Below are 21,573 nucleotides of genomic sequence, written 5' to 3'. Positions count from 1 at the left end.
GACAAATCCAGAAGCTTCTGGGCAGAGACGGGAGGGGCGCCTTGACAGGTGTGAAGGTGAAGTTAGGTTCTCTGATGCCTGGTCATGGAAGGTGGTGACCCAGTCCCCTGGGACCCCTCCGACATCTCTCCCTGCTCAAGGTGACACCTGGGAGCCAGCAGTGGGGTAGGAAAGGAACGGCAGAGGGGCCTCCTAAATCCACCCAGCACTTTTTGTCTTGGGGAGAAAATCCCATATATGCAGTCACTTCAAAGCCAAGCATTTTCTCCTTGAGTTCCTCATGTTCGAGATTCTTCTCCTTCTCTCTTCTGCTCTTTCTCTCCCTCCCCCAGACCCAGAGGAACATCTCTGGAGATGAGAGTTTCTAATGACACATTTTCCCATGTTCTCTGTAGCTCCCCAAATTAGATTATATTTCCAGTTAATACACTAAATGGCATTATATTTCCACTAGCAGACCAGGCCTGCAGTTTAACAAGCTAGCCCCGGGGGAATCATGGGTTTGGCCTGGTGCCCGGAGGCGGGGGTGGGGGGGGGTTGGGGACCTGCCCTGCTGAGCCCATCTGTCCTCAGGGGACCTGAGACCAGGACAGGTCAGACACGTGGGGAATCTGAGAAATCCCAAGCTTCCCCAAACAAGAAAGGACTCAGGAGCAGCCCCCAAGCCACCCTCAGGACTGAGGAGCTGGGGTCAGGGTCGAAGGCCATGGACCGAGCAGACCCACAGTCCCAGGGCAGGTCATTGTCCTCTTGCTGGAACATGGTCTGAATGCTCTTGTCAGCCCTTTGCTTTCTCTCAAGGTCTTGATCTCTGAGCAATGATGCACAGTGATGCTGAGAAGTACTTCGGAAATCACCCAATGTTTCCATCCAGTGTCCTAAGTGGAGCAGGGCTGATGAGGGCGCCCCTCTCGGTCTGCTGTGACACAGGAGGTGGCACTGAGAGCCTGGGGGCCAGAGAGCCAGCTGGCGTGAGCGGCCCCCACGTGCCCCACAGTGGATTTTGTCCCCATCTCCTGCGGAGTGTGCATCCTACAGGAAGCGGGCGCACGTTTGTCACTTGGGAGGAAGGTAAGTCTCCTCTGCCATGCAGCTGTTTTAAACCCTCTGACTTGAGAGCAGGATCCAGAACCTCCCTCTGTCATATTGGAGCCACCTGCAGGCCCAGCCCAGTTGCTAGGACAGCCGTGACCTCAAGCAGCAGGAATCAGGGACCTCCGGCCTCGTGCCTTTGGAGTTCTCCACCCGCAGCGTTAGCCTGGGGCTGGATCCCAGACCCCAGCAACTGCCCAGGTCTGCTCTTGGGGTGCCGCCTGTACCCCAGCGACAGGCCCTAGCTGCGCCTGGCTCAGGGAGGGGTCTCTCCCAGCACGTGTACCCAGTCAGATGCCTGCCTGGCCTGCCGTTCCCCAGCCGGGGCTGGCAGAATTCCCTGGGACCAGCCCGCCGTCTGGCTCTCTGCCTGTCACTGCTCCACCTTGGGGCCCTGCTCCTCTCTGGACACTGTGTTCTGTCCTGGAGGTGGCCCTCCCGCTTGCACATGGAGCTCTTGCACCCCTCGCCACGCCTGGTCTCCTCTCTGGGTCCCTCCTCTCTTCTCCTGCACCCAATCGTCTGGACAAGTTTGTCTGCCCCAAGACACCCCAGACCTCTACTGCTCCAGGAGATTCTGGAAAGTCTGCCTTTGGCTTGAGTACCAGGCTTGGTAGCCCATTGCAAATGGGCCCCACCAGGCCCCCTGGACGTTGGCAGGGGCCGAGATGAGTTGACTGAAGGCCATCAACCACCTCCCACTTCTACAAAGACAGGGCATCCCCACATCTCCCCTGAGAATCAGGAGGCAGCCGTCTCGTACCCCTGGGGAGTGTCAAGAGCTGAGACTTTGAGAGCTTGTTTGGAGGTTCCAGCAGGGGAGCGCAGCTACTCGTATACCCTTGACCGAAGAATGGTCCTCCTCTATCGGGGAAGGTCGTCCTCTTCGACCGAGCGCACAGCTTCGGGAGGGACCCACATGGAGCGGTGAGGGAGGAAGGGGACACCCGCCTAGCCAGCCAGATCAGCCGAATCAACTCTGGTGAACAATGGGGTGACAGATGTCGCAGCCAGATCGCCCTCACATCCAAGAGCTGAGACTTTGGATCCAAAGAGACCTTGCGAGCCGTGCCCCTGGGCAGATAAGGTAGGGATTACAACTTGTCCTACCATCTCCTGAGGTTGCTGCTTACTTACACAAGATGACAGATGCTAAGTGACTGGCACAATGCCTAGCACACAGTAGGTACTTATGAAATGCGAGCTGTAATAATAAACTTTTCTTGGAATGAGGCGAGCGATAAGTAAGCATTCAGTAGGCAGCGAAGACCGACTGTTCCGGAGGAGAATTCATGCCGTAGATGCAGGTAGTAGGAGAAGGCTTGAAACAGGGAGTGCTGATAACAGTGTGAGCAAAGTGTGCAGGGAGATGACACAGGACAAAGGGGCATCTCAACTCATGGGGGGCAGAGACGGGCTCATGAATGAACAGGACAACCGGGCAGCTCATGTGGAAGAAGACAGAGCTTGCTTCCTAGCACGCTGCCCCCAGAATGAAGGCTGGATGCACCGGCGATTGAGACGTGCCCCCGAAACCACGCAGACTCGAGGGGAGAGCAGGGTTGGATCCTCTTGAACCCTGGCATGGGGAGAGGCCGTCCAGCTGTGACTCAGATCCGGGCAGATAACATGCTGATGCACACGGCTATGTGAAAACAAGGTTACATGGCAGCAGAAACACCGGGAATGAAGTCAAAAGACAGCTAACGAGCTGCGAGAGCATGTCTCACGCGCACGGCAGGCAAGGGTCTAACGTCTCCTCTAACACAGAGAACTCTCTAGGGGCGCCCGGCTGGCTCGGTCGGTGGACGGAGCACCCGACTCTTGGTTCTCAGGGTTGTGAGTTCGAGCCCCACATGGGGGTAGAGATTACTTAAAAATAAAGTCTTGGAAAAAAAAAAAAAAAGAACTCTTTAAAAAGGACCAGAAACCTGACAGAAAAGGGGAAAAGACACGAACAAACATTCACAGAAAAGAGAACAGAAGATGAATTTGTCACTGGAGAAACGCAAACTGACACACCAGGGAGACACCCTTTCTGGCTGAGCAGGCAGTGAGGATTCAAGGTGTGCGGGCAGTGGGCGGGAAGCGGCTCCCTCATGCTGCAGGTGGGGCTGCCCACTGCCAGCCCTCCTGGAGGGAAACAGGCCATGCTCGGCACAGCGAGCTCCCGCCTTGCACCTGGCAGCCCCCGCCCGGGGAGTCACCGTGGGGAGGTAGCTCCGACAACATGAGCACGCATATGCACAGTGTCATTCCCTTCAACACTCCCTGAAATTGGAAAATACTGGGAAAACCAAATGCCTCTTGATGGGAAAGTGCTTGGAAAATTATGCACAGAGCACTATTATCCAGCTGCAAAAATGCGTGACAAAGCTCTCTATGCACTGATAAGAACGGATTTCCAGCATATAGTGGTAGGTGAAAAGAAAGTGCAAAAAGAATACCTATATAAAGGGCTAGTATCCAAAATCTATAAAGAACTTATCACTCAACACCCAAAAAACAAATAATCCAATCAAGAAATGGGCAACAGATATGAACAGACATTTCTCCAAGGAAGACATACAAATGGTCAACAGACACATGAAAAAACGCTCAACATCACTGGGCATCAGGGAAATACAAACCAAAACCACAATGAGACACTATCTCATACCAGTCAGAATGGCTAAAATTAACAACTTGGGAAACAACAGGTGTTGGTGAGGATGTGGAGAAAGGGGAACCCTCTTGCACTGTTGATGGGAATGCAAACTGGTACAGCCACTCTGGAAAACAATATGGAGATTCCTCAAAAAGTTGAAAATAGAGCTACCCTACAACCCAGCAATTGCACTACTGGGTATTTACCCCAAAGATACAAATGTAGTGATTCAAAGAGGCACCTGCACCCCGATGTTTATAGCAGCAAAGTCCACAATAGACAAAGTATGGAAAGAGCCCAGATGTCCATCGACAGATGAATGGATGAAGAAGATGGGGTGTATATATACACAATGGAATACTACTCAGTCATCAAAAGGGATGAAATCTTACCATTTGCAATGACAGGGATGGAGCTAGAGGATATTATGCTGAGCAAAATAAGTCAGTCAGAGACAGACAAATACCATGATTTCATTCATATGTGGAATTTAAGAAACAAAACAGATGGACATAGGGAAAAGGAAGAAAAAATAAAATAAGAGGAAAACAGAGGGAGGCAAACTATAAAAGCCTCTTAACTCTAGGGAACAAACTGAGGGTTGCTGGAGGGGAGGTGGGTGGGGGGATGGGTTAACTGGGTAATGGGCATTAAGGAGAGCACGTGATGGAATGAGCACTGGGTGTTATATGCAACTGATGAATCACTAAATTCTACCTCTGATACTAATAATACAGTATATGTTAATTTAATTGAATTTAAATAAAAATTAAAAAATATCTATAGCATAGTACAAGAATAATCTATAGTATAGAATAAGAATATAGCATAGCATAGTAAAAGAATATCTTTAGCATAGAGTAGTGTAAGAATATTTATAGTATGGTATAAGAATATCTACAGCACGGGGCGCCTGGGTGGCTCAGCTGGTTAAGCATCCAACTCTTGATTTCGACTCAGATCATGATTTCGGGGTTCTGGGATCAAGCCCTGTGTCGGGCTCCTGCTCATCAGGGAGTCTGCTTGTCTCCCTCTCCCTCTGCCCTTTCCCCTGCTCTCTCTCTCTCAAATAAATAAATCTTTAAAAAAAAAGAATATCTACAGCATACTACACTATAGTACAGTAGGAGAATATCTATAGTATAATATACTTCATGTGAGAAGGATAGAAGAGAAAAATTCATACACCTGCTCATCTGTGCAAAAGAAACACAAGAAGGAAGATGCAGAAATGAATGAGATGGGTCACCCACAGGGAGTAGGTAGGAGTGGGTGGCAGCCAAGGGCCAGGTTGGACTGGGGGAGTGAGGATGAGGGGCCGAGGGAGGCAGTGAATGAAGCCAGCCAGGTGGGAAGAAGGGCACTTTGGCAGCAAGACCGAAGTCACAAAGGGGAAGGGGCCCAGTGCCAGCCGTCCTTGGGGACTCATGGGCCACCCCTCCAGTGCAGCCAGCCCCATTGTCCCAGGAAGTTCTGAGCCCTGGACAGGGTAGGAAGAACAGCCTCAGCCTGACCATGGAGACCGAGGGAACCAGCAGAGACACCCCCGTGAGCGGGGGCTCCTGTCACGGAGACTCAGCCCTGTGGGCACTAGACCGTCCCCCCACACGCCCGCACTTGGATGGGCCACATGTGTCTCAGAGGGACACAGCCCAAATGGAACCCTCCAACAGCAGAGGCCCCTCTGGACAAGGCCCAGCATCCACCCTGGCCCAGGTCATCACGGACACAGCCTCCTCCATCCACACTCGCTCATCACTGGCATCCTCCTTCGCCCTTAGGCTGTCCCCGTCCATGGCCAGCATTGTCACCCTAGACCTTGGTGAAGAAGCCCTCCCAGTGGCCGTGAGGGGACTCCTGGCACCAGGCCCTGCAGCCCCCACCCCAGCCACACCCCTCCCACCAGGGGACACACGAGACTTACCCGATGGTCTTGCCCCAGTCACACCACAGTGTCTTCCCGATGGCCTCCATGCTCACCTTGAACCGGGTGAGGCAGAGCTCCTGGAGGAGAGTGCCGTAGTTGGCGTCCTGGCAGGCCGTGGCCATTAGGATGTGGTGCACTGCAATGAGAGCGCCCAGGGATCAGGAGTTGGCCCTGCCCGCTCTCCCCCACCTTCCCTATGCACCCATGGGGGGCCCGGCCCAGAGCCTGCTTCCACCTGATCCCTGGAGAGGGAGCCTGTGGCTCCAGGATCCCAGCCCAGCCCAGCCCAGCCAAGGCCCTGCCTGCTGCAGTTCTTGGACTCCCTGATGGGCCTCACGGACATGTGTGGACACCCAGCTGCATCTTGCAGCTCTTGGGCCTGGGGAGCCCACAGGGCAGCAGGTGAAATGGCCCAAGGAGAGGGTGGTAGCCCTCAGGGCACGCAGATTGTGTGGGGAGTTCTGGGGTCCCTGACTCTGAAACATGGCCTAGAAGGGTGTGTGTACTTGAGTGGGCTTGCCCCATGGCCCCTCAGACTCCTGCCCCCCCTCTGCCTCCATTTTCCAGGAGTAAAATGTAGAGGAACTGGTACTCCAGCCCCTATGATACACGAGTACTGCCCAAAGCTCTTCACATGCATGGATTATCTTGGAGGCTGGTCCTATTGTGATCATCCACTTACTAGATAGTAAGGGAAACTGAGGCTTTGGGGCTCAGAAGCGGGCCCAACGTCCCAGCACCAGAAGAGGTGTAGACTTGACTGAAGTTGTCTCACCTACCTTGGGTCCCACACTCAGCCAATGCCCAGTCCCAAGAGGTTGAGGACTAGGCAACAAGCTGGGCAGTGCAGTGGAGGGCCTGACCTGTCTTTTGCTGCAGATCTGGGGGGAGAGGGCAGATGTGAAGGGGGTGATTGGGGTCACAGATGTGAGTGATGACAGCAGGCTGTTAAGTGCCATTTTAGAATGCAACTCCTGGGGGCTCAATGGCTAGTTACTGGATGGGCGGATGGGTAGGTGGATGGGTAGATAGGTGGGTGGATGGACGGGAGGGTGCATGGGTGGATGGATGGATGGATGGATGGGTGGGTGGGTGGATGGATGATTGGATGGATGGATGGATGGATGGATGGATGGATGGATGGATGGATGGACGGATGGACAGATGGATGGACAGATGAATAGATGGGTGGATAGATGGATGGATGAGTGGGTGGATGGATGGATGGATGGAAAGACAAATTGGATGGATAGATGAATCGACAGATGGAGAGATGGGTGGGTAAATGGATGGATGGGTGGGTAGGTGGATGGATGGAATGGATGGATGGATGGATGGATGGATGGATGGATGGATGGATGGATGGGTGGGTGGATGGATGGATGATTGGATGGGTGGGTGGACAGATGATGGATGGATAGATGGATGGACAGATGAATAGATGGGTGGATAGATGGATGGATGAGTGGGTGGATGGATGGATGGATGATTGGATGGATGGATGGAAAGACGAACTGGATGGATAGATGAATTGACAGATGGAGAGATGGGTGGGTAAATGGATGGATGGGTGGGTAGGTGGATGGATGGAATGAATGGATGGATGGATGGATGGATGGATGGATGATTGGATGGGTGGGTGGACAGATGATGGATGGATAGATGGATGGACAGATGGAGAGATGGGTGGGTAAATGGATGGCTGGGCGGAAGGATGAATGAATTCCACAAACCGCAGACCAGGGCTCTGACCCAGCCCATAACCATGCCAGAATGGAGTGCTGAATGGGAAGCTGAAGCCCTGGATGGGGCAGAGGTGACAACTGGCTCAGAGGGTAAGGTGTCAAATCGGGAGAGGAAGAGATAAAGAATAGTTCCAGTCACAGGTAACAGAGCCAACTGGCAGCCTTCAACAAAAGGGCAGACTGACACTGAGGACGTGGGGGGCAGGCCAGCCACAGAGGCCACCTGCTGGCAGCTGGGAGCCCTGGCAGCAAAGCCCTGAAGTGGCCCTCAGGTGTGCCCTCCCTGTGCCCTCCCAGAGTCCCTGGAGAGGGAGGTGGTGTGGGATGGACGGAGGCTGGGCAGGAAGGAGCCTGTGCTTCTGGAAGACAGGCCAGGATGTCACAAGTGGGCAAGAGCTGTCCCCTCAGGGCAATGGCAGCTCTCAGGAAGAGGACAGGTGGCCAGCCCCCAGGAGGCAACCACACACTGAGCCGCGCAGGGTCCAAGCCTCGGGGTCAGGGGAGGACTGTGGTCAGAGGGAACTGAAATCCTGGGGGTTCAGGAACGAGATACAGCAGGGGAACCCCAGCGGAGGGGAACCCCGGAGGCCCACTGATTCCACCGGAACACGAGGAGGGCGTGGGAGGAGAACTAATTCATTGAACTAATTAAGCGACAGACTCCCGGGGCTGCACGCATCTTCAGAGGGCGGCTGGAGCTGACACAGCGAAATTTCACAGCAATGAAAGAAAAAGAAAAACCCAGACAAAACACGCAACAAACCCCACAGCACACGGAGGTAGAGGGGAGGCCCAGGCGTCCCTGCGCCCACTGTCCTGGATGGCGTCCCCTGGGGACGGGTCCCACTGGGGCTGGCAGGGCACCCTGGAAAGCTCCTGGGCGTTTGGCCTGAGAAGCTGGGGAGAAAGGACGGAGACGAAAGGCTGGCGTGTGGGGAGAGCTTCTCGGAGGGTGAGGACCCACAGGCAGGTGAGGCAACCCGTCCCTCGACGCCCTGGGACGGAGAGCCCCCGCTGGAGCGTGCAGCAGAGGAGGCCGGGAGGGCAGAGCACATCCCTGGGGCTCTCCGGGAGCCCGGGGGGCCCCCCTGCCCTCAGAGGCCTCCCACCCACCTGAGTTCTTGCCACTTTCCAACAGCCCAGGTGTGTCCCCCACGGAGCCCACACGGGCACGGCGGATGCGCCCCAAGGACCAGCTGTGGATGACCCCGGCACTATCTGGGCAGACTCGGGGAAGGGGTGACACCTGGCCCATGAGGGTACCCCTAAGAAAGCCCGCCTGCCGTGGACAGGTGAGGTGCCGGGGCTCACAGGGAGCTCAGGAGGGCTCAGACACCGACTCATGGAAGGAATCCCAAGTTGCCCATCCAGCCTCATTCCAAGGGTCACCCCTCCGTTTGTCCCCACCCCTCCCTGCTCCCAGCACCCTGCCTGTCTCCCCACCAGGCACACTCTTCCCCAGCGAACCCCAGGCCCAAATGTGGCCTGTCCGCGGCCATCGCCTCCTCCGCTCCGGGGGCTCCCAGCTGCCACCCCCCAGCTGCCCCCCCCAGCCCCGCCAGCCCACTTCCGCAGCCTCACTCAGGGGCTTGAGCAGTTTTCTTTCCTCAGAACAACGTGGGCCACCTCTCCGCCGCCCCACTTCCTGCCGTGTGTGCGGGTCCTCCCTGGCACGCCGCCGCTCTGCGCGTCAGGGTCTGTCCGGTGTCGGGTCAGCGGCCCCAGCTGCGTGTCGGTGACATTCTGCGGGGGAGGCAAGCCAGGGTGCTTCCAAGCGCCGGCCCCGCTCCTGCTCTGGAAGGGTCAGCCCCAGGGCGGACGGAGATGATCGCGCCTCTCAGTCGGGTGGCTCGGCTGCGCGCAACAGAAACCCACGTGGGCTCGCGTGAGCCCCAGAGGAATCTGCTGGGTCGGGGAAGGACGGGCTGCACCATCGTCCTGCAGGGCCAGTCCTGGGGAGACGGGGTGCCACCTCTGCTGCTGGGGGTCCCCAACCCGGGGACCAAAAGGAGGGGCACGCCCAGTCTACAGTCCCTCCTGTTGCAGTGTCCCTGCCCTGGTGTATTCAGGCCCATCTCCTCCTGTCGTCCCCCGGGCTGCAGAGAACGGCCCCCTGTCCCCACCCCCCCGGCCTGCCCCGTCTGGTTGTCCCCATAGTGACACTGGAGCCCAGCCAGCGCTACCCGTGGCCTTGACCCTGGCCTGCCTCTGGGCTAGTCCCCTGGATGCTGCAGCTCCCACCTCTCGGGGAGCCACCTGCGCCCTCCCCAGCGTGGGACCCTGCTCCCCGGGGTCAAAGACCCTTCCCCACACACGCACTGCCCTTTTTTTCCTGTCCTGGGAGAGCCCAGAGCCATGGCCATTCCACAGCTGGGATGAGCTGGGGCAGGCTGTTCAGGAGAATCTGGAAACCAGGTTCCTTTTTTAGGTACGGGAGAGCAACACTTAATGTGTTCCTTAAACAAGCCTCGTGGGATTTCTTTCACTGGAACGAGGGTACCTTACAGTTTTAAGGCCGACTGAAACTGCCAAAAGTTTTAAAACCAGCTGTGTGGGGCCAAATGGGTCCCGTTCCTGCCTGGCTGCAAATGGAACCACTCGTAAGTCGTGTCTTTAAAAGGCCGTGTGCAGAGGCCGTGAGCAGCCAGCATTCCGTCCTCAGCCTGTTAGCACAGGAACCTTCCCTGGCATGTGCGTTATTTAGGAATTAGGTGTCCTTTTAGGGAGAGTTCAAAGAGACAGCTCCCTCTCTCCACAGCGGAAAAACACCCCTGGCAGGAGGGGGCACAGAGGCCGCTCAAAGGCAGCAGACCCCTCGGGCGAAGCGACTGGGGGCCAGAAAGACAGGGCGGCCGGGGTCCCGGGGGGCCCTCTGGGCTCGGGCTGCAGGACAGCCACGCGGAGACCTTCGGTTTAGGTTTTCAAATGGAGATGAGGGACCTGGGAGCATGAACCCGATGGGTCCCACCTTCTGGGTCCTCGGTCGGTGCCCGCACACCCGGCAGGAAGGGCTCAGCCTGCTGCTGCTGCTTTCGTATTTGCAGAGAGAGAGGCCTAGACCCTGCACTGCCCTGCGCGCTGGGGCCGGGGGCGGCGGGGGTGACGAGTGGGGCTGAGCTGTGGCAAGGGCAGCTGCTGGGAGGCCTTCCTGCAGGGGGACCCGGCTGGGGGCCCGAGTCGGCTGTGCCCGAGGGGCCTGTGAGCTGGGGCAGGAGCCTCCAGAGACCTCAGACAGAGAAGGCCTCGCCTGGGAAGTGGGCAGGCTCCTTCACCTCTTGTTCTGTGGAGTGGGGACCTCCTGTACAGGTAGGCCACCGGGATTGCATTCCAGAAGACGTGCTGTTCCTAGAGGCTATCCCACCTCAAAACCAGCAGCCCACCTCTGCGGGGTTTTCACTGTGAGCCACACTTAGGAACTTACGGGACACTCAAGGCCAGACCCCAGTGGCCAGCTGGGGTGATGGGGAAGGACAGAGGGAGGGGCAGGAGGGGGAGATGACAAAGGCCAGGACACTTTCAGGGGCGAGGGGGATATATGCTCAGTCTTGAGTCCACGCAGGTGCATACATGTGTCAGAACCTTCCAAATTGTGCACTTCAAATATATTCCGGTTATTCTACGCCCATCATACCTCAGTGAAGCTGCTGAACGTCATAAATACAAAGGAAATGCCAAGATCTCTGAGTGGTGTGATTCTAGATGATCTTGACTTTTTACCTCATGCTCCTTTATATTTTCCACAAGTTAAAGAAGCATATAATTGATAAAATGTGATCTCTCTGCTCTATGCAGGTCTTCCAATAGCCATCAGAAGAAAACCTCGCTCAGCAGGTTCTTGCTGCTGCTGTGAATCATTTCCTGCTCACCGGGCGGCAAGGAGAGAGCCGCCCGCTTCCAGGACTCCCCTGGTTATACCCCCTCGGGACCCAAATCCCCAGGAAGCGACATGCCTGCGCTGTCACCGAGTGCCCCAGAGCATGACGTACCTAGAACTCTGTTTGAACATGTTGCCCTCAGCCTATTTGGAAAAATGAGAACAAAAAACCACAACAACAAACTGAAAATATTAAAACTCTTATGTGTCCGGTAAAAAGTGCTACTGGGCCCTCAAAGCCCCATGAGCTATCACCTTCTCCGCCCTGCCCAGCACAGGGCCCTCCTCTGACCCCGCTGTAACTACCAGCAGGAGCCCGTCCTGAGCCGCCGACCGCAGGACCTTGGGGCCTGCGCCTCGCCCGGATGCAGCGCTGGGCAGTGTAGGGGGCTGACGGCACAGGAAATGAAGGAGCGAGTGTGTGGGGAGGTGAGCCGCTCCTCACCTGTGACAGCCCCCTTCACTTCTCAGGTCTCTTCCGGCTTCTGGAAAGCTCAACATGGGTTGGGTCTCAACCCTTCCTCAGCCAGGGTCTCATGAGATGGTTTTCTCTTCTCTCCTGTGAAATACTCTTCCTTCTGTCCCTCGAGGGTGCTGGGGCCGCGTGCCGTGACACCGGTCGTATGTGGGCACCTTGGGACACCCGTGTCTCTGTCAGGAGCCCCCATCTGTATTCTTTTTGGGGTTTTGCTCCAGAGGTGGGAGGCCCACGAGATGGATGGCCAGCAGCCAGCCGACACTGAGGCCCGGTGACGTGCGGGTCCCCCAGGGCCGCGGGGGTAGGACCCCCCACCCCCACAGGGAGGACCACTCCTGCAAAGGAGCTGCGGTGCGAGGTCAAGCTGAGACCAGCCTGCTGAGCCGCCCGCGGGGCCCTCGGAGTCCTCAGGCCCACCGCCCTCGCTAACGTCCCGGGCGGCCTGCAGGGACGTGTGACGCCGCCGGAGGGCAAAGGGTTTTCATGATTTTATAAACGAATTCTCACAGCTCACCAGGTAAAGCAGCCTATTTGGAACGGGTCTGATAACACACTGGGCACAGGCGTATGATTCACGAGAAGATCCGAGCGCAGGGGCTCACCGACGGGTCGGGCCCAGGACTGCCTGGCGGGGGGCAGAGAGGAAGCGCCCTCTCAGGCGCACGGGCCCTTTCACTTCCCATCCACGCAGCGGCTCGCTCCAACGAAGCCTTCGTCAAGCAGATCCGCTGCCGGTCGCGGGCCTGTGACCCTCCTGGCAGACCCCTGCTGTGGCCCAGAGACCCTGCCCCCCTCCTCCCCTCCCCCCAAAGCGCCTGCTCTGTGCTGCATGTGGGGGCACCTGGTAACATGTCCCCCAAATCCGTGAGAAAACGGGGCACTCAATCAGGTCAAAAAACTAAGTGACGCAGAATGACATCCAAAGGCTGGGCAGTGGAGTCCGGCCACGTGCGACTCAGAAGTGAGAAACCACACCGTCACCCCGACAAAGTCAAATTCCACCTGCAAAGCAGGAATGGCACCGCACACCTGTCGGGATGGCCACCATCAGGGCCCGGACAAGAGCGAGCGTCGGGGAGGGTGCGCAGAACCCCCGGCGTCCCTGGTGGGGACACAGTCGTGGCGGGAAACAGTGAACGCAGAGCTACCCTGGGGCCCAGCGGTTCCCCAGTTCTAGGCCGGGGCGTCTGCAACAGGTACGTGCACATCTGTGCTCCCCGCAGCGGTAGTCACCGCAGCCAGGAGGGCGAGCGACCCGGACGGCCGGCGACACCTGGATGGATGAACGAAACGGGGTCCATCCACAGCCCGAAACGGCAATCCAGCCTTGAAAAGGAAGGACCCCCGTCACATGCTGCACGTGGACGAATCTCGAAGATACCACGCTGCGTGAAACGAGCCAGGCCCAAAAACACCCCCCCGCCACCCCCCCCCCCCGTCGATTCCGCTCACCGGAGCCACCGTCACAGACAGAAAGCAGGACGGTGGGGGCTGTGGCTGGAGGCGCTCGTGCTCACGAAGGGCAAGCATCTAATGGGCCCAGTTACAGGCTGGGGAGACGGGAAAGTTCTGGAGACGGTGGTGGGGTGGGGTGCACAGCAACGTGCCCCAGACCTTCAAATGGCTGGGATGGTAAATTTTATGTTATGTGTATTTTACCACAATTAAAAATACAACAGCAAAATGGAAGGAGCGAGGAGGGGGCTGCCGGAAGACGGGGCGTGCGGGGCTGGGTGCGCGAGCGGCCCACAGTCTCTGCGGGCCCAGCGACCACGGAGCTGTCCCCACGTCACCACAGCGGGCGGGGCTTTCCCACAGCTCTCAGCCGCTGACGGGGCTGGGCGGCTGAAGTAAGCAAGGACACCTAAGTAACAACATTTACCATGAAGACTAAAATCGACACACAAGACCTCAGGCTCCTCCCCGGGCTCCTGGGCCATTTACAAAGGAAAATTTTGTAAGGCCAGGAAGGACCCCTAAACCACACAGGGGTGGTCCGCGACCCGCTCCCTGACCTCAGCGCAGTAAAAGCAGCAATACTGGGGGAGAAACCAAAGAGCCTGAGCTGTTGGGGTTTTTAAAAACTTGCTTCCAAATAATTCATACGTTAAAGAGGAAATTAAAACCACAAACACGGAAACTCTAGAAAGTATTACCAGTGGCCAGAAGACAGAAAGTCGGGGGAGGCAGCCCAGAGGCCAAGCGGAGGAGTGACTGGACTAGTTTCGTTGTTGTGCAGGAAGAATGAAAGCAAACAAATTTGGCATTGAAGGAGAAAGAGCTGGTTCTTTGGGGTGGGCCTGGGGACACATAACAGATACACCGCTGTCCCCTTCCATCAAGGAACAACATGAAGCTATCCGCCCATGGAGGCGGGCTGAGAAGGGCCAATGTCCACGGATAACAGTTACAACAATAAGATAATTATCTCTATAATTATCTTATTGTTCACAGGGACAAATTCACAGAAAATGGGAAACAACCTCGCTGCTATAAGAAATAGGAAACCCAGGGAAGACCCTCCATTACGATCGCGTCCAGAAAGGGCCCGACCCAGTCGGTCCTGCAGGTGGAAACAAGGACCCCTCGGCTCTCGGGGGCCCTCGCAGCGGCACCGTGGGGACCGCCCCGACACAGACTGGAGGTTCACACGCATCTCTGGGGAAGAGTGCCCAGCGCCAACCCCGGAGCGCGCCAAAGCAACCTGACTTAGCGATAACGAGCAGCCGTCAGCAGACTCCCCGACCTGGGGAGGCTCCATTTGTCCCAGAAACGCGGGGAGATTCCCGCCGGCAAACCTCTCCACCCGTGTCCCCGTCCCACCATGTCCCCATCCCGCCCGCTGCAGGCGTTGCTCGGTGATTCTTCCTTCACATCATAAAAGCGTATCTCACACGCGGGAAGAAGGCTCGTCCTCACTCCCTCGTCCCCCTCCCACCCAGCCAAGAAAAAAATGAAAAACATCTTGCCCCAAGCAGAGAGACCGAAGGTTGGAGGCGTGGCTGCCGTCGCCAGGGGCAAAGGGAGACAGCTGCCGTCACCCCCCCACCCCAACAGCGTCGCCCTCCAACCCAGTGGGAGCAGAAAACAAAATGAAGGGTCCCAACTGGGAGGAGGTAGCCAGACCAGCCTCCCTGAGATGAGCTAGGGATCTGCTGCAAAAGCCCGGGGGGGGGGGGCAGGGGGGGGGGAGAATGAAACTAGAAGACGACACTGCTGGACACTGAGGGCAGGGACACGGCCAACCACACCGCAAATGCACAAAACGGAGCTTGCTTACACGCCAGCAGTGGCCGGGTGGAAATAAATCGCGGAAAGTCTCCCATCGGTTTTTTTCAGCAGGCTCCATGCCCAATGTGGAGCCCAACGTGGAGCCCAACGTGGGGCTTGAACTCACGACCCTGAGATCAAGACCTGAGCTGAGATCAAGGGTCGGACGCTCAAGCGACGGAGCCACCCAGGCGCCCCGAAAGCATCCCATCCGTAGTAACTGCTAGGACTCTGCAGGGGAAATGGGGTCCTGCCGGAGGGTGGAGGCACCGACTGCCGCTTCTTAACCAGGCGGTCCTGGTATCAATCCTCCCCGTCGGTCCAGAGGTCAGGGCAGCCACCACTCAAATCGCGACAAGTCCTAAGTCAGACAAGCAGCGATGCAGACGTAGCAGCTGAACCAGAAATCTGCATATCTAACAGCAGGGCGCACAGAGGAAGTCTACGGGGCGGGGGGGGGGCGCTCCGGCCAGGTCGCATTGCTGCCCCCTCCCACAGAGCACCCCCACCCCGTCTCCCTTCCCTTCCCACCAGCCCACGGATGCGGCCCCTGTCGAAGTGCCCAGTGGTGCCCAGCAGCCACATCTCTCAGTGTCCGTGGCCTTGGCTTCTGGCCCCCAGCCTGTGTCCCCAGCCCACCCCCCAGCTTCATCCCTTCTGTCTGTGGCTCTCACACCTTCCCGCGTCTGAGGCTCCCCCAGACGCCTCTCCCGGCCATACCTCTCTGCTGTGCCCCACACTCACGTGGACACCTGCCTGACTGCCTTTGTCCCCGGGTGTCCAAGGGGGCATCCAACCCAACGTGGCTGCTGTGGTGGGGGCTGCCAACTTTAGCAAATCAAACCCCGGGACACCCAGTTCAGTTTGAGTGTCAAACAATTTTGTAACTATTGCACACAACATACTCATACCCAATTTGTTGTTTATCCGACATTTGAATTTAACTAGGAGCCATGTGTTTTCCTTGGCAGCCCAGCTGTGCAGCTCCAGCTCCCCACCCTCCACCCCTGCCAGGCACCTGGCTGCTCTTGATGCCTCCCTGCTTCCTCGCGGCCCACACCCAAACCCATAGTGAGTCCCTCACTGGCACCTTGGGGACTCTCTGGGGTCCCTCCTGCCATCTCAAGCCTCCGCCCTCACCCCCATCCCACCAGCGCTCCCCAGTCCCCTGCCTCCAACCCGAGGCTGTGCAGTGGCCCAGGGCTCTTTTAAACCATGTCTGACACGATTCAGGCTTGCCCACTGCCCAGGGATGAAATCTAAACGTCTTGCTTTGGCCCACAGGATCGGGTCCTCCTTCAACACCAGCCTTGCTCAAAGCCCTCTTCTCTGCAAGCTTCAGCCATAAAGGCTTCCAGAAAATTCCAAGATTCAGGGCCTTTGCATAACCATCCTGGCGATCTGGGGTGCTCTTTCCAAAGTGCTTGGCGCTCAGGATAAGGGCCCCCACCTCCAGCTCCACTCCCATGGGCTCATTTCCTTTTGTGCAAAGAGCACTCTCTATCGATGTCCTTTACAGGGAAGGCTTCTCAGCCTTGGCCCCATGGACATTCATGCTGGGCCATTCTCTCGGGGCTGACGGGCTGTCCCAGGCTGAAGAGGGCAGCCTCCAGCAGTGGGCCGCTGACCAACCTCCCTGGTATCTACCTACTAGAACCCCCTCCCAGTCATGACACTACATGACCCACTTGTGCTTTAGGGCAGATAGAAGTTTCCAGGAGAAATAGTTTAGTGCTTTCCCCAAAGCTCCCTGATCTGTCCATCCACCCAGCCAGCAGCCATCTTTCTTCTCACAAATAGACCCACAGAATCTCCTAGAGGCAATCACCATGCAGAGAGAAAGCCAACCTTAGGTGTTCATGTCACCAGGTTTCTAAGTGATTATGCTTTCTGGACCACTTCCCCTCAACATGCGGTTCTGCTTTGTGATACATGAACGGCTTTTACTCCCGTTGATAACTGGCCAGAGTACATGACAATGTGGCAGGGTCATCAGTATCCAGTTGCTTGGGTCAACTGCTGCCTTTTGCCTTCCAGGGCACGTGCGGCTCAGGAGACTCCTTCCTGGTGGGCCTTGTGGGCCTGGGGTGCAGAGCCCCGGAGAGCATGGGTGGGCGCTGCCCAGGTCCGCAGCACCCCAGCTCCTGTGAGTGACCCAGTGGGAGGAGGGTCGCCCCCCCCGCCCAGGGATGGAGGGTGCGGGGCCGCCAGGGAAGGCTTCCCAAGGGAGGCAGTCACCTGGGAGGGGTGGAGAAAGAGAGGCCCAGCAGGGCAGTGAGCAGCGGGCAGAGTGGAAGCGAGGGCCGGAGAGGAGGAGGGCTGGCTTCTGCTCTCTGGTCCCAGGACGCACCGTGGGATCTGCCCGTGGCAGGGAGGGAGTCACGGGAGGGCGAAAGAAAGGAGACGGTGTGAGGCCTAGTGAGGAACAAAGGCAGGCAGGCCTGGCTGCGCGGCTCAGGCCCCCGGGCTCCCATCCCCTGCCGAGTCCTGGACCGCGTGCCTCTGTGGACCCTGCCCCGGACCCTGCCCTGGCGGGGCTGCTCACAACCCGGGCTTCCAGGGGTGATGGGAGTCAGGTCTTTCCACAGCAAAGAAAATACTAAGATAAAACAATCTTAGGGGAAAGAATCTTCCGCGGACAACAATAACTTCACTATGTGAAAATGAACCAGGTCCTGTTTAGGTTGGGAGCCCTCCTGTTGCTGCGTGTTGACATAACCCTCCTCACTAGGAACAAGGGAGTTCTCCAGAAACAGTGCTCGGCCCGAGGTCATCCCGGCAGGGAGGGCAGGAGGACGGGGCATGAGGCCGGCTCCCTGGGTGTGGGGACAGAGTCCTGTCCGCACCATCTCTGTCTCCCCGTGGGCCGGGGCGCGGGGCCTGGTGCAGGTGAAGCCACGGCGGCCTCCTCCGCCCGGCTCCCCTTCTCCGCACCCCTGCTCGCTCCTGTCAGCTCTGCATTGTCCGTCCGTCCGTCCGTCCGTCCGGAGGGCTTCCTGGAGTCCTGCTGGAGAAGAGGCTCTTGGGCAGGTTTCCAAGCCCCCGGCGTGCCTGCCGCCCACTGTCCTGCAAACGCGGTGGGGTCACAGGGTGAAAACACCCCACGGGCTCCATCCGACGGGCTCCAAAGGTGTCCAGAGAGCTCTGTCTGTCTTGTCGTGGTCCCCCCGCCCCCCGCTCGCAGGGTGGGATGTGGCAGCCGGTACTCAGATCCAGCCGAGAGGAGAGAGACCGGCTTCCCCTCAGCTCCGGCAGCAGACTGTTTAGCCTGGGGTCCCCTGCCCTCCGAGGCAAGCCAGGGGACGGGCCCCAGTCCAGGCTGGTGGGGAGGAGAGCCCCACGCTGCTGGGGGCGGGGGGGGTGCCGGGAAGGACGGGCTCGGCCCCCACCGGTGGGGGGCACAGGCAGCCAAACCTGGGGGTTCCACCCTTGGGGGCTCCACGTTTTCACTGGAATTCACACCACAAGTGGCGACCTCATCACACACTCTGCCAGACCCAAACTTTAACGAAATAGAAGCTGTGGAATTGGTTCATTCTGGGAGAAAAAAAATCAGGAGGAACAGAAGTAGCTCTTTGCCTTAAGGAAGGATTCCACCTAAAACGTTTCCGGGCGCGTTGCTCGCGACCACTTCCAGTGTGGACCGAAGTGTCACTCAACAGCTCTGGCCCGGGACCCACCATACCCGTACTGACCGGCAAGCGCCAACGGACGGGAGACAAAAAGCCAGAAATGTCTCCGTGCGGTTAAATACACAGGGAGAGTAAACGAACACACTGAGGTGATTTCGCAAATAAGAATCCTGCAGCTTTGGATTCCAGGGTGAGAGCTGCCTCCGGATTTAAACCAGCAAGACGATCTGAAGTCATGTATATTGCATTTCCTGGGACATCGCCGTCGGTCCCAAACAGTTACACCTGCACTGATACAGAGTCCCATATTTCAATAAACACAGCGGCCTTGCAAGAATGTCCTCAACGGCCCCAGCGCGCCCGGCTCACAGAACAGTGGCAGCCAGTGCTCCTGAGTGGAGCTGGGCGCCCCACAGAGTTGGCGACAGACATGGCCATCACAGCATAACCCTGGGGCCTCTGGGAACGTCCTTCTCTGCTGACTGATGAAAAACTTTTCAGTGGCTATATACGAAATTTAAGATGCATGTGGTCCTATCACAGTCTTCTGTAAACAGAAGAGTATGCACAAAGCTCAGGTTTACAGTAGCTTGATTGTAAAACTGTTACAGAGAAGTTCTTGAGCCTATGGACTAGCATACTTAAAAAAAAAGAAAGAAAGAAATTCCACATTGCTATTTTGGGTAGCAAAATCTGCATCGCCAAGGAGATCTGGCTCCTGCTACAACTCGGGAGGAAACACAGTGTGCTCCATGATTCTACTAATTTCTGCTGGCCTCCATGACATTAATTTACTGATAACCTCACAGAGTTGTGTTTATTTGGAAAAATAAAGATATAACATTAGCCAAGCCGCTCAGACTAATGTTAAAATTATAGGACTCTGGACTTGCACCAGAATGTGTGTTATTTTCCTGGTAAACAAGGAAGGTCTTTATAGGCACTCATGACATAGTGTTTATTTACACAGGCTTTAGAAGGTGCAGCTTCTGGAATCCAGGAAGAAGCATTTATTTAGTCAGTTATGTTCAAAAAAAAAAAAAGACACAACCCAGCTCCCTGCCCTGTTAGCAGAGAAATGCTCATTTCTTAGGAGATTACAACAGTAAATTCCATGTCAAACCAAAGGGATCCTCACACAAAAGGAGAGAATGCTATTGTAAGATTTTGCTTTACCCGTAAATTCAGCCAAAACACTTTAAGGGGCAAGATCAGTCTTCAGATCACGTTATGGGCAAGCAGACGCTCAGGGCTTTATGCAGAGGGGCTCCTGGGCTGTCCGGAGCCCCTCTCCTCCAGGTGCCCTGGGCCATCTCCACTGACAAGCCGCATGCCCCCGGCTGCTGCCCGCTACAAAGCAGCACGGCGCTCACGCCCCACCAGTCCCGGCGCTCGGGGCTCGCGCTGCAGGTGTTTCTGGCCCACATCACCTGTTCCGGGAGAGCCCACAAGTACCAGTAGCAGCTGCAGGTTCCCGGGCGGCTGGATTCTTCCACTTAAGTGCCCTATTTAGTTTTCCTTAAAAAGTAACTACATACATGAGATGAATCCAGTGGCTAAAGCAGTTTAAAAAGGCTTCTTAGCATTGCGACATAGAAAGGCTTCTTAGCATTAGGACAGGAAAGCCCTGCGGACAATTTCAGGGTAAATTATGCTAAGTCTGGTGCACGTTCCTGTTGCCCCTGGGTTTCAGTTTATAATCTCTCTCGAAACAGAAAGCTGAGGATATTCTGCCTCCTCACTGAGTCCCTCTTTGAATTTCTATTAGCCAGAGGGCCAAGGTCGCAAGCAAACAAAAAAGCCGTGGAAACGTCCGCGAGGGAGAACGCTAGTCTCATTTTTGCAAAGGACGTCCTAGGGAGGTTTGTTTGCAAATGAGCAACTGCTGGATGTGCCGGTCGGCTTCCCAGCTTTAACTAATTCCTAGATCGGCGGGCCGTGGCTCTGAGACCCAGGGCTCGGTCGGCCAGGTGCCCGCTACCCGCCAGAGCCCAAGGACGCCTGCAGGGGCGGCCGCCGCAGCGCGGCCCGGAGCGCACAGGTGCGGGGAAGCGCCGCAAAGCTGCCCGTGTCTCTGCGACTCCCGGGCCCCCTGGCTCCCCACCCCCCAACCGCCCCTCGCCCCCGAGGGACCCCGGCCCTACTCACCCAGGAGCAGCCAGAGGCCGCGCCGCGGGAGGCCGCCCAGGCTCCGGGCCATGGCGCACCGCCGAGCCGAAGCGCCCGCAAGGACTGAGCCCGCCGCGGCGCGGGGGGCGGGCGCGGGCGCGGCGGGAAGCGGCGGCGCGCGCCTGGCCCTGCCCACCGCGGCTCCGGGGGGTGGGGGTGGGGGCAGGTCGCCCAGGCCGGGCGGGGCAGCCCCGCAGGAGGACCGCTGGCGGGCCGGTACGTGCCGGCCGGACGCGGGAGGCGAGGCGACCCCACGGCGAGCAGCGCGCACGGCGAGGAGCGAGCTCGGGGTCGCCCGGACCCTCCCTGGGGGACGCGCACTGGGGCTTCGAGGGAGGCCCCGCGCCGCGACCGCCGCAAGGGCTGCTCCCGAAATGTTTGCCCCGCAGGCGGGTGTTTAAGCCAGGGAGGGTCTCCTAGCCAGGGCACCTCAGTCCCACCCCGAGCACCATCCTCTTCCTCTCCCTAGGTTCCGGGCCACTCCTGCCCCGGGGGTTCTGTTTGCGAAAGGCCAAGACCACATCTCTCTCTCCCCCAAGGTGCGGGCACTGGGGCACCCGTGGGGACAAAACCAGCCCGGGAGCTTGGGGAGACTCCTACTAATCAGAAAATCTGGAATAAATGCTGAGACCTACACAGGATGAGCAATGGTGTGGGCTCAGGGGAGGAGGGGCACTCAGGTGCGCCCAAAGGCCCTGGGGCCGGAGTGAACAGGGGTCTTGGGAGGACTGAAGGGTGG

The 21,573-nt window shown here is 57.5% G+C and overlaps 1 protein-coding gene across 2 annotated transcripts in view; it reads right to left on the bottom strand.

The window, feature by feature from the left end:
* The window catches only part of RAMP1 (receptor activity modifying protein 1), a 202,186-nt gene extending 181,222 nt beyond the window's left edge, over positions 1-20,964 (bottom strand). For both annotated transcript variants that reach the window (XM_078071533.1, XM_036086378.2), the window contains exons 1-2: positions 20,814-20,964; positions 5,664-5,802 (exon numbers count right to left, since the gene is read on the bottom strand). In XM_078071533.1, coding sequence (XP_077927659.1) covers positions 5,664-5,802; positions 20,814-20,865 — 191 coding nt within the window. In that variant the 5' untranslated portion in view covers positions 20,866-20,964. The remainder of the gene's footprint in view (positions 1-5,663; positions 5,803-20,813) is intronic.
* Positions 20,965-21,573: the final 609 nt, after the last annotated feature.

Source organism: Halichoerus grypus, chromosome 4 (assembly GCF_964656455.1).
Source record: "Halichoerus grypus chromosome 4, mHalGry1.hap1.1, whole genome shotgun sequence".
In the NCBI taxonomy this organism is placed as follows: Eukaryota; Metazoa; Chordata; class Mammalia; order Carnivora; family Phocidae; genus Halichoerus; species Halichoerus grypus.
This window is presented reverse-complemented; position numbering and strand designations above follow the sequence as displayed.